The 12,699-nt window shown below is 54.4% G+C and overlaps 1 protein-coding gene across 3 annotated transcripts in view; it reads right to left on the reverse strand.

Moving 5' to 3' along the window:
• The window catches only part of PRAM1 (PML-RARA regulated adaptor molecule 1), a 31,357-nt gene that overhangs the window by 7,084 nt on the left and 11,574 nt on the right, over positions 1 to 12,699 (reverse strand). For all 3 annotated transcript variants that reach the window (XM_044998787.1, XM_044998786.1, XR_006575234.1), the window contains 5 exons: positions 9,582 to 10,266; positions 5,617 to 5,719; positions 4,730 to 4,842; positions 3,036 to 3,084; positions 925 to 1,024 (listed from right to left, as the gene is read on the reverse strand). In XM_044998787.1, the coding sequence (XP_044854722.1) occupies positions 925 to 1,024; positions 3,036 to 3,084; positions 4,730 to 4,842; positions 5,617 to 5,719; positions 9,582 to 10,089 (873 nt within the window). In that variant the 5' untranslated portion in view covers positions 10,090 to 10,266. The remainder of the gene's footprint in view (positions 1 to 924; positions 1,025 to 3,035; positions 3,085 to 4,729; positions 4,843 to 5,616; positions 5,720 to 9,581; positions 10,267 to 12,699) is intronic.

Raw genomic sequence — 12,699 nt, forward strand, 5'->3', positions numbered from 1 at the left:
ATTCCCCCATTACCGTGCTCTCTCCACAGCCCCATACCCCTGCACACAGCCCTGCTCCCTCTCGCACCCTGACACAGCCTCATTCCCCGGCAACTCCTCCCCCACGCCACGGCCCACTGTCCCAGTCCGCTGTCGCACGTTGACCATAGGCAGCAGACAGTGGATGTGGGAGGAAGCGGCGTCGCATGGTGCGAGGGCATGGGCGGAGGCTGGGGGCAGAGCGCCTGTGGAGACGAAGAAGCTCTGCAGGGGATTCAGCGGAGGAATGGCCCAGTGCTTTGGGTGCTAGCTTGGGAGGCAGGAGGCCTCTCTGCAGTTCCTGCTGGGGGCCCTTGGGCAAGTGTCTCTGTGCTCAGCTCCCCATCGGCAACCTGAGGCTAGCAGCACTGCGCGTGCGGGGAGGTTATGGGGATACGCATGTTAAAGACTGGGAGGTGCTCATATAGCATCAGAGACTGGAAGGCCAGGACGGCTCTCTAAGATCAGCCCTCAGCTCCTGCATGGCACTGGCCAGAGACCAGCTGGGCTGCAGTGGAGCCGGATCACGCCGGAATGGCGACCAGCACTTTGGCTGCATGGAGGAGCCGGTTTGGTGTCAGAAGGGCGTCCTCTGCAGAGCACGGCCTCGCAAGGACGGGGGGGCGGGGGTCACGCTGGTGGGGGTGTTCTGGCAGATGGCTTCACCACTGGGAACCTGACCCACTTATCTCTTCCCTGAGCCCGTCACTTCTGCTTGAGCTAGGGCAGATCTTGCAGTGGGGGACCTAAGACCGTTAAGTCTAAGCTAACAAAGAGTTTGGTCTGGGTTTCTGTTGAGCGTTGGTTTGTATAAAATCCCTGTCACACAGGGCAGCAGGAGGGGAATGAATGACTGACTGCACCTCAGCGCGGGACTGCTATGAAAAAAGGCCCATTGCTGCTCACCTTGAATTTCTTCCGAAATTCCTTGTCCGCCTGCTCTTCTTTCTTGCACTGTTTGAGATTCTTCACACATTTCCCGCTTAGCTCTGAAATCTGGGATTTTCTGCAGAGCCAGGAGAAGTCACGATGATCTTCCGGAATGTTCAGGAGACCCAGCGTTTTCCACCCCCGCCCCCCAATCCTCCCTTGTCCAGTTCCCATTAAATCATCCATGGCAATCACACTGCAGCCCATTTCCACAGCCCACTACAGCCCAGGGTCTCCAGCCGGCCAGGGCATTGGGGCTGCCTTTCAAACCAGCAGAGAAGTTAAACTCTTTGGGCCGGATTCTCCACTTGGTTCTGTGTCAGCTTTACGCTAGTGCAATGGAGCACAGAATCAGCGCCTTTGGGTTTCAGTTCGTCAGGCCTCACTCACCCCTGCCCTGCCGTGTGTTCAGGTATTTACTCCGGCACAGAGCCACAGTGAAACATCCCTGGCCTGTTTTGCACTCCCGTGCTCTGGTGTAAATGACTGTGCAAGAGGCAGGGCTATAGTGAATCGAGCCCGTAGATGGCCTGGAGAATCATTCCGCACCGATCCCTGTTCTAAGCTAAGATAAATTCCATGCAAAGAACCACAGCAAACCCTGGCTTTAATGCAGGGTGAAGGTAAAGAAACTACAAGTGGAAATTCCAAAGGTGAAAGCTCAGTTCCTGTCTTTAACTCCGCCCATGTGGGGGCCTTTTGTTCAAAGTTGAGCTGCAAAGTCAAATGTGGGGTTATAACCATCTGACTGTTTTCTTATATTAGAGCTACCGGGCTCTCACTTCCATCTGGATAATGAGGACTCGGAGAACCAATCCCCCACCAGAATCCTGAGGCCCAGACTGAGCCAGCAACCCCATGGGCAGGGGGTTGGACCAGACCTCCTGAGGTCGCTTCCAGCCCTGATAGTCTATGATTCTATGGGGAGAGCGGGTCAGGATTTTTTCATCCAAATAGTAGGAAATGCAGCTTTTTGGTCATGCAAAATTTTCAGTGGGAAAATTTCAAATTTGCTGAATTCTTAATTTTCCATCAGTAAAAACAAAGTATTTCATTTCCGGTAGGGCCGAAACATTTGGGTTTGTTGAATTTTGATACAGCCAGATGCACAGTTATACACACAGGGTCCTACCAAATTCATGGCTGAGTTTACCAAGCAGAAATCATGTTACTTCTATGCAGTTACCTTTATCGGCCAACAGGGCCAGCTCCCGCTTTTTTGCCGCTCCAAGCGGCGAAGGGGGGAAAATAACAAACCGATAAAGCCGATCGGCGGCACTTCGGCAGCAGGTCCTTCGCTCCCTCTCTTCCTCTTCGGCGGCAGCTCAGACGAAGAGAGGGACTGAGGGACCCATCACTGAAGACCCGGACGTGCTGCCCCTTTCCATTGGCCGCCCCAAGCATCTGCTTCCTTTGCTGGTGCCTGGAGCCGGCCCGCAGGGCATTGAGCACAGAGCCCTAGTAAAAGACGTTTGTGCTGATCCCATGAGTGGGGAGCTCAGTCTTCTGTCCTGTTTTAGGCCAGCTGGAAATCTCTACCCAGAGCCACGTGTACTCTGCAGTTCCACGGCTGTGCAGTTTAGGCCTGGTCGACACCCAAAAATGAGACCCACCTAGCGACATCGCTCAGGGCTGTGAAAAATTTCAAACCCTGTGAGACGTGGCTGCATCAACCTAACCCCAGCTATAAACGCAGCGAGGTCAACAGAAGTGTCTGCCAACCCCACTACTGCTGCTTGGAGAGGAGGATGAACTGCCCTGACAGGAAAACCCCTTCCGCTGGCGTGGGCCGTGGCCGTAGGGTGAGATCCATGCTGAAAAAGAGCCAACGTGGGAAATGTGCCCTGACCATGCTGGCTGCCTGAGGCGGTTACGGGGCCTCTCTGCCGGTCCCCAGAGCAGAGGCGCTGTTGGAGCCCTCACTAGGCAGCTGTGGCTCATGCTACAGCTGCAGGCTTAGAGCTCTCAGTCCCCCGGTGCTCGGCTAAACCAGTGGCCCTTGCAGAAGCACAGCGAATGCCCTAGGCGGTTCGATTCCCAGTGTTTAGGCATCTGGGTAGCATTGAATTAATAACTCCGTTGATTACCTGGGCGCAGTGGGTGGCGGGGGAAATCTGTCAGGGGTCAGCTTGGCACCTGCACAAACAAACGGGGCATGGAGAAGTCAGTGAGGCTGGTGTGGCAAAGCCGCGTGCTGCGACGAGCTCAAAGCGGTGGCTGGCGGGAATGCTTTGCCGGCATCGGAGGTGGAGGCTGGGTCCCATCCAGCCCTCTGAGCCTGTCCCCCAGGGCTCTACCCTGTCTCCTCTGTGCCAAACGATGGGGCTTCTGGTGTGGAGATGACTCCGCAGCTAGACCCATCTCGCTGTCAGGAAGGCTTTCCTGATGGGCAGCTTACATTTTACCCTGTCCCTCTCCCCCTTGCAGGGGGCATCCGGGACTGGCAGGAGGGCTCTGAATGCCCTAGTAGGTTCTTCCTTCGATGATGTTGTCCTCTGCAAATACCTGGAGACCATTCTCAGGTCGCTCCTTTGCTGTTGCTTAGCCCGTCTTTAAGAAGGGTCAGTAATCGGTCTCTCCAGCCCCTTCCCTTAGGCTCTAACCCTCCCACCGGAACTGATGCACATCTTTGTGATACTGATGTGGCTGGAACTCAGAACTCCAGCCAGCGCTTCCCCAGAATCCCATCACATCACCATAGTAACACTGTAACCCCGCTAGACAGCACTGTCGGTCACCCGCGTGCTGACTGTGCATTCACTCACTCTCCTAGCCTCTGCAGAGACTGAGGGCTTCACCGCAGGGGTTCACAGGGCCACCCTGGGGCTTTGCAGAGGATTTTGGGTGTTCAACCAAGAAGGGGAATTTTCAAAGCAGAGGTGGATGGTGCTTTGGCTTTAAGAATCTGCTCTTAGTACTGGGTGCCCAAGCTGACTCAGGACTCAGCTAGGCCCCTGGCCCCTGAGGTTTCCAACCTCACTGCTAGAGGGCGCTGTGCTCTCCAGGTGCAGCCGTTATCCTTGGGGACAAGGGAAAGGATTTTGGGTAACCCAAGGTGTGTAGCTCTTTAGACCTCTCCATCCCTGTGTGTGGACATTCTGCCTCTGGTATAAGCAGTTAGTTTATGTCTCTTGAGACGGGATTAAGGTAAACAGAAAACACCACTGTTATACTGGACTAAGAGGGTCCCCTTGGGGGTTACACTGTCTGATAAAACTTTGCCACATAGCCAAGGCCTAGATGTCATTGCCTTCCGCATCCACCACAAGCCCTCAAGCCCCTCCAGCCAGCTGCTCACGGGCACCTGTGGCTGCTGGGCCAGTACCACGACCTCTCTGGTGCCTGACCTCCTAGGAGAAGTGGACGGGGGCGGGCACCTTGGTGGCAGTCTCTGACAGTGCTAACCCAGCCCCTTTCCCCCATGCTGCGAGCAGGCTGCAGTTTCTATTCGCTCTGACTTGCGTTCTCAAAAGCTCAGCCCGGTGCTATTCCGGCCCCCACTCAGAGGCATCCCAGAGTTGGTGTTTGGCCACATTCAAGCTGTCTGAGCACCAGAGGGGCGGCATCTCCCCGGGTCTCTGATGCACACAGGGAGCAGGGCAGGAAGGGGGTCAGGTTTGCACACTCACTTTTCAGAGTGGAGCTGCACGCTACGCTCGTAGTGGACGGTGAGTTCCTCGTGAGCTCTGCTCTGAACAGCTGTCTCGTGGGCAGTGGCCACCTTTTTATTTGCCGTGCGGCTACACGCTCCATAACCCCTGCTCCAGTCTGGGGTACGTACCTGTTCCAGAGCGGGGACTTGCTGGGAGCCGGGAAGCAGGTGACAACGGACATCCTTTCCCTTTGCCAATTGGCCCAAGTGCTTCCACATCATCATATATCTGCTCTTGGTCACTGGGGCAGCAGAGAAAATGGGATTAGGGAGCTGAGTGTGGCAGGAGTGACTGCCGCGCAAGAGCCGAGTTTACCAGACTGTCACAAACATCAGCACTGCAAGAGGGTGGATGAGGTGCAAGGGCAGGAGGCCAAAATGTGCCTGGGGCTGGCAGTGGGCTGCAGCAGGGATAGGAACATGCAACACTGTTAGGCACCAAAAGGAGTGGGGCTTGGGGCTGGAGGCTGTGCCATCATTTTGCAGAGTGCTCTGCAAGGGCCTGCAATGCTGCGCCTCCCTTCTAGCAATGAACCACAGCAGGGTGTGTGCTGGTCAGCAGTTGGTGCCTGAGCTGCAGAGGGAGACCAGTGCCAGAGCTTTCAAAATGATCTGGTGCCCAGTGCCTAAGTCTCCCACAGGAGACACCTCAGGACGCGGCTGCTCTCGGGGCACTCCCATTTATTCCATTTGGAGATCAGGGTGCTCAGCACCACGGAGGAATCACACCCCAGAGGTCTGATTCTCCTCTGCTCTGCAGCTTGTGCACCGTTTAATCTAGTGCACGGTGGCTGGGAAACATCCCCATATCAGAATGGCGGCACTGAGCCCTGGAGTGACTGACTGCCCAACGGGGAATCCAGCCCGAGGGGTCTCACATCGGGCACCCAGAAACCGCAGCACCCAAAGACTGGGGCCACTTCTGAAAATGCTGGACTGTAGCCCCAGCTCTGGCCCTTGGTCGCAGCAGCCCAGCCTGTAGCTGGGGGTGCAAAGCAAGAATAAGAAAGAATTACCATCTCAGTACGTCCCCCGCCGAACTCGGGACACGAGCAGACGGAGCAGCTTGAGATGAAAGTCGGACTGGGGAAGACGCAGCAGAATTTGGCTTCAGGTGACCTATGGCAAAGGTTGTGGGGACGGGGAGGGGTAGAGAGAAAAGCCAGTTCACTGATGGCTTCAAGCCAGTTTCCTGGGTTTGACAGAGCAATGCAAACCTCCACCCCCACCAAGAAACTCGTGTTTAGAGTCCAGATCTGCCCCCGCCCATTCTGTACGCAGGGGCATGCCGCCTTCCCCACTGCAGAGGCTGTGCCCAAACCAACCCACTGGGGAAGGCACAGTCATGGCCCATGGAGCATGGCCGGGGCAGTGCTCCGGTCTCTTAATAATGCTGCCTCACTGGTCACCTGGCTGTTTCCAAAAGGCTCCCATTAAAAGGCTGCTCCCACCCCATCACTGCTCCCAGGAATTCCAGCCAGCCAAGTCCGCCCCTTGGATGGACCACAGGGACTTTCACTGGCTTGAAACAATGCACACAAAGCTCAGCACAGCGAGGGGCTCCCAAGTGAAAAGCTACCCCCAGGCCACTCGTTCCATCTTGGGTTCAGTAGCCAAGTCATTGCAGCTGCAGCCGCTGCCCGATGACTTGTCTTAATACAGCATCGCCAGCCGAAAGCAATGAAAACCCAGGAATCAGGCCCCCCAAAATCTCGAGATTGGCTTAAAAATCACGAGAGGTTTTTTAATACTAATAAATCTGGGGCTCTTTTTGTTCCTGGCTGTTGCTCTTTTAAGTCACTCTCTGGCCATGTTTTCAAGCTTTCCTCAAAAACCAGTGGGGCTAGAAAGTTACTTTTTTTTTTAAATGCAAGCGGATCCCATGACTCATGAGCTGGGGCTTTACGAAGTGCACTAAACATCACCCCACTTGTGCGATAAAACTGTGACCGTTCGCAACACTGTGTGCCAGTCCTTCAAGGTGAAAGAGCCTACAACAGAGAGAGCTAAAATGACTCCACATATCACCCGCCTCAGCACATCTCATTCGATTATCGCTTCATTCCATTGTCCAGAAATGGATCCTCCCCAGGCCCAGCTCCCGAACGCCCCTGGACTGACCCCCTTCCTATAGCCAGCGCTCCCCTGGACTGACTCCCTCCCCCCACCAGACCCTCACACACCTGGGGCCCCAGCAACCAGCCCCCAGCCCGGGCATTGAGGGCCAGTGTCTGGCACCCCCTGGTGGCTGCCCAGAGAACAGTAGCTCTGCTGTTTGAAATGCCTTTGGGGAAACGTGGAGCCAGAAAGGCTGGGACAATTTGAGTGGTTTTAGACCCCCAAGTAAGGAAGAAATCAGCTTCCAGCCCAAAGATCCCATGAAGGCAGAGAGGGCTGGACTTGCTGTGAGGAAGCTTGAGTGATCGGAAATAAATCCAGTTCCCTTGGAGGGCAAGCCAGGCATTTCTTCAGCCACAGTGGGAAGTCTGTGAGATTGCAAGTGAACTGGACAAGGGAGCTCCTGAGGAAGGACTGCTGTGAACAGACTGCTCCCGTATTTACCAGCATCTCATGCTGCCTGGGGCACAGCAGCAGGCGGTTGCAGAGCCCCTGGAAGCACAGGAACGTGCTGTATGAATGCACTTAACCCAAGAGGCCAGGGACATACCAAACCCAGGGATCAGCTCACAGGCATGTCTGGCCATTGCATGGTGAACTGACACAAGATGACATGGCACTGGACACAAGGGATGCAGTTGCCAGGGCTCGGATGTGAGCAGAGGCCAAGCTAGATTTGCTATGTTATAGGTTTGTATCTGAAAAATGAATTCAGCCCAACCGAGGCAAACCCCATAATGGGGGGGAAGGGGACACCTGCACAGAAAAGAAAAGACAAACAGCAGGAAAAGAGGACAATGCAGAAACTCTTGTGTACTGAGATTACTGTGTATCATCGTTGTGCGATAGCCAGCGTGTGAGGGCAGAGAGACGTGTCCAGAGATGGGGATAAACCATTTTACGAAAGCCTGCTGACTGCACAGGTAGCAAAACAAGGTCCCATTTGGATGAAGGCAAAAGAGGCCAGCACACCTGACGTGTCCATAGTCAGTATTATCGGTGCAGATAGAACACCAGGCAAACAGCTAAGCGTGGGTCCTGGCAAGCAGCCAGGCAAGGCAATTCTGTCTCAGAAAGGGCTGTTGCGTGACCTAATAGCTGCACCAATTACTGACAAGAGGGAAACCCAGCTTTGCAACAGTGTGAAGTCAAACGAAGGTTATGCGATGATTCTTATCACCGAGCTGTACATGTAAGAATTACAATTACGGGCTTAACTTGGAAGTGGTAAAAGGGTAACAGAAACCACTTGTTTCAACTGAAACCTGTAAGGAAAAGATTCTAATTACAGCAAATGGGGAACCTGTCTGCAAGACATCTCAGAGTGAAGATGCACCAGGGATGCACTACAGCTGATGCAGGAGAAGAGCGTGGCCGACACCGGGATTACGGTAGGGAGTTAGGTTCTCGCCTGATGATCAGGATGACTCAGTGTTATGGGGCACCCCCTTACCACTCATAAGAACAGAGTTTGATTCCCTGCTTCCCCCACATGGTGGGGTGGGACCTTGCACAAGTCTCGCTTGTCTTCCCCATCTGTACAAGGGCTATAACCGCACTGCCCTACCCCAGGGGATGTAGCAAGCGTAAATATACAAATGACTGTGATATGCTCAGATGTTACAGCAATGGAGGCCAGAAGTATCTGAGACCCGCAGAGTGCTGTTCGGAGGCGGGTCCCAAGTCAGGGGTGCCAGAATTGGGGGGTTGGAGGGCCACGCCTGTCCGCTTTTTAACATGGGTGTAGCAGCCTTGGGCAGGCGTGGAGTGGCGGCAGGGGAGCTGGGCGGCACACCGTGGGAGGTGGAGACGCAGGCCGGGGTCTGCTCTCGGGCACCCCAGTCCCCTGCCCAGCACAGGTGGAGCGTTCAGAGCTCCCCACAGCAGCTCGGCTCCCTGGGTGGCTCTTGCCATGGCCAGGTTCTGGCTTCCCTGGCCAGGGGGCAGGGCCCTGGGGGAAGAGGGGGGCAGGGAACAAGGCCACAGCCCTGGCACCAGTGACACCACCACTTCTACACAGGCTCTGGTGCTCCTGCCCCAAGTTTAAGACAGTGGAGCATGAACTGGCTGAAGGGCCCAACGTCCATCCTTCACAGCAGCACAAAGAACAGCAAAGACCTGGAACGAGGGGGTTGTGAAAAGAGCTGGGGTCAGCAAGGCAGTGACCTTATGCAAGTTGCTTAGACCCTGAGGACCTCAGCAGAGCACTATTCCCTGCCTACCAGGGGAGGAGTGTTGCCACATTGAGCCAACACAAAAGTCTTTGCAGGCATTAATACCAAAGGTGGCTTGTGGCAATTCAGGTTGGACACAAAAAGCAGGAACATGACAACTGTCTGGGCCCCACTCAGATGCTCCTGCTGGCTCCGAATACCCTTCGCAATTCCACCAAGTATCAGAGAGCATTCAGGGCTGCCTGGGGGAGAGATTGTTCCCGGTGAGTTACTGCCAGCGACAGAGAAGTTCATTAGTTCCCTAAGCCAACCAGTGCGTAAGCAGCTCTCTCCGCTCACTGGAGGAGATCTCCATCACTTCCTAACTAGGCACCACTCTGGTCTTTCTTTTGCTACAGGCAGATTTAAAAAAACAAGCTCAGCATCTCAGTCATTTCTGAGTCCTCATTAATTTCCTCCATCTCCTCATTTATTAATGGATCAACTTCTTGTCTAGTTCTTTCCCCATCCTGTTATGTTTATAAAACCCTCCTCCTTTGCCAGAACCTCATCTTTCCCTAAAGTCTCAACACTTTCACTCAAAGGAATTCCAGATCCTAATTCCTGCACTATTGACCTCCCATCCTGTAGGACCGCTCTCCTCTAGCTGCCTGGGGATTCTCATGTAGCACAAATACTCCTGGACATACCATGTCTCATGCCTCTCACTGGCTCTGGCGCAGGATAAGCATGTGCTCTGATAGCAGCAGCCTTCCAGAACCTCTCTAGATCCACCTCAGGAGGGCGCTGGGGTTTCATCGGCTTGAGTCCCAGTGCGGTTGCATGTGGCAGTGGCTTTCTCTTAGGAACCTTAGGTTGCCATTTCTCTGATACGCTTCTTGGAGTGTCCAGTAGGGATGGGAGGGCCGTCCCTTTGGCAGGAACCAGGGGGGCACCAGCATTTACTCCTTGATTCCTAGCATGCTTGACCAGTGGCCAGGTCTGCTGAGTCTGGCTTCTCTGAGGAAGGTTTGAATTCCTCCTTGTGCCCTTTTGTTCAGGGGGTGCCTCTTGTATTCCTGTTTGCAGACCGGCCGGGTGGAGGCTGGATTCCATAGCATTTCTGTCCTTGGAGCTAGCCACCCAGGTGGGGTCTTCACAAAGGAGCCCCAAGCCTGGAACGTCATCCTGAGAGAAAGGAGCATTTTTTAAACCCATCCTCTTGGCTTTGGGTAATTTAGTAGATTGGTCCCTCTCAGGTCCAGGTTTAAGTCCATGTGTCTCCTCCTTTGCGAGTGAGTCTGCAAGCAGAATCCCTGGCCTGGTGCTCGTTTCAGGGAACTTTTGCCTGTTCCCTTGGAACTTGGCCCGTAGGTGTTTAACACGTTCTCCTTCCTAGGACAGAGCAGACAACGTTAATTTCCACCTGGCTGAGGATCATTCAGGACGGTTCTAGGCACTCACCCTGAAAATGTCCATGGAGTAAAATTAATCAAAACCACAAACATTTCACATCCCAGCTGGCGAAGGATCATTCTTTGTATTATAGCAGCAGCCAGCGGCCCCGTTACGTAAGGTTCTGCACATACGCGGAGGGAAAGAGCCGACAGTGCGAGCAGCCAAAGGGGCCCCGGAGCGGCTGTGGAACCACAGGGCCCCGATGCTGATGGCACTGGCTGAATGATCTCAGGGTTGAACCTCCTGCTTGTTCTGGGGATGGGGGCAAAGATAAGCACTCGGCCCCCAACAGAACAACCTGGAGAAGCTGCATGGGTCCAATGGGAGGGGCACTCTGGCCCCATGGGGTTACTTCCCATTGGCACCAACACAGCGAAAAGCAGAATTTAGTTTCCAGACACTGCACAGGGCTAGGAGGGGAGCCAAGGGCCCAGTCCTGCTCCCAACCCCAATCAAAGTCAACGGCAAAATGAGGGGAGGCAGGAGACAGCCACATGCCCTCTCCATCCTGCTCCTCATTCCTCTGGGATCTGAGAAGTGAGACCATCTCGGTGCAAAGCGATTCCCAGGGAACCTGTCAGTCTGGCCGCTGTGTGAACCGAGAGCCCGCTGCTGCCCGGGGATGCTGGCTGCTGCGTGGCTGGGCCTCTCTTGACAGGTAATGCAGAGTTGCTGGTGTTGGCTGCACCCTGAGTATTACAAGTGCAAGTTCGGGTGCAAAGTATTTGTGCCTGAAAACCCGCTTGCTCTTAGGTGCATCCCTTGGGTCACACACCCCTTCGGTAAATTCCCTCCTGGCCATGGCTCTAGCAGGCACAAAGTTTGGCAGCTCACTCGTACCCCAGTTGCACTGTTCTTTGCAAAGCCTGGCAGGCCCAAATGTCATTTGCACCTGTTGCTATGGGTGCAATAGCCTGATTCAAGGGTGTCAACTGAGGCTGCCCGTTGGGAACCATGGCCCCACTAGTGAGCGCTGCTGCGGCAGGCAGAGACAGTCCCAGTTGCATGCCTCTGCTCGTCACCTTGCTGTCGCTGTCGCCGCCATCTGGGAGAGCGAGTTCTGTATTTGCGGGCGGAGCTCCCCACGCTTTTCAGAGCAGTGCCCGGTGAGTTTCCTGTGTGGTTCCTATTGTGCTGAGCACGCACTGTGAAGTGGGGCAGGCTGGTAACTGCACCAGCGAGGGGCTGGCCTCTACAACAGCATTTCAGAGCTGCCCAAATGGCCTAGAAACCTGTGTTGGAAATCCCTGGGGAATGGCTGCAGAGAAAAGAGCCTTGATGCTTTTGGGATAGCACTAGTGCATGTCAGGCGAGCAGCAGGCATAATGGAGTTGGAGTTTCGTAAAGCTTGTAGTTGGACATTTTGGATAGCCTGGACCGCATCCCCCAAAGGGGTCACCTTGTGAGCCGCCCACCAGTCATTTCCCAGACCATGCAGTGCTGATTCTGTCCCTTTACAAAACAGCTGATCAGCATGTTTGGGTTCGCTCTCCCAAAGCCACCGGATCTGTCTCTTCCCCCTGCTACGCCCAGACTTCAATTGTACTTTGTACTTGTACGTGACTTCGTTTTACATATGAGGGAGTGGACACAAAGAAGTTAAAGGCAACGTTTTAAAACTTGAGTGCTTAAATGTAGGCACCATTGATCTTGATCTCCACAGGCAGGAGCAGCCCCAGCTTCCTTTGACATCAAGGAGAGCAGGCACGGAAGTAGCCACTATCCCCAGCAGTTGCAAGATGAGTATTGTTACCCGCCAGCAGTACAGGGGCTGCTCTAGATATTTCGCCGCCCCAAGCACGGCGGCATGCCGCGGGGGGTGTTCTGCCGGTCGCTGGTCCCGCGGCTCCACCGAAGGTCCACTGGAGCCCTGCCTTCCGCCCTCCCGGCGACCGGCAGAGCGCCCCACACGGCATGCCGCCCCAAGCACGCGCTTGGCGTGCGGGGGCCTGGAGCCGCCCCTGCAGCAGTAGCACAGATGGAGACAAAATGTGGCATCTGTCCTCCAAGCCTGTGCTTCCCCCATAGGCCAGGTGGCTTCTGAAGCAACAACTGTATAAAACAGCTTTTTCCCGATTCACAAGTGCAAATACTTGACCCAGAATTGCTTTTTGAACCACGCCAATGTCCATTTTGCAGCCATTTCATTAACTTAAAAAAAAAAAAAAGGATGGAAAAAAAAGTCTAGTTATGAACTAAAGCTGCTGATACCCCCATATCCCGATCAAATTCCAACTCAGATTGTTGTATTCTACCTCCCTAAACTCCTCTTTGGTGTCATGTGCAGTAATCTTCTCTGCTTTCATAGATTTTAAAGCAAGAAGGGACCACAATCTTCTAGTCTGCCTCCCTGCACAAGCCAGTTTTGCC

Source organism: Mauremys mutica, chromosome 24 (genome assembly GCF_020497125.1).
Source record: "Mauremys mutica isolate MM-2020 ecotype Southern chromosome 24, ASM2049712v1, whole genome shotgun sequence".
In the NCBI taxonomy this organism is placed as follows: domain Eukaryota; kingdom Metazoa; phylum Chordata; order Testudines; family Geoemydidae; genus Mauremys; species Mauremys mutica.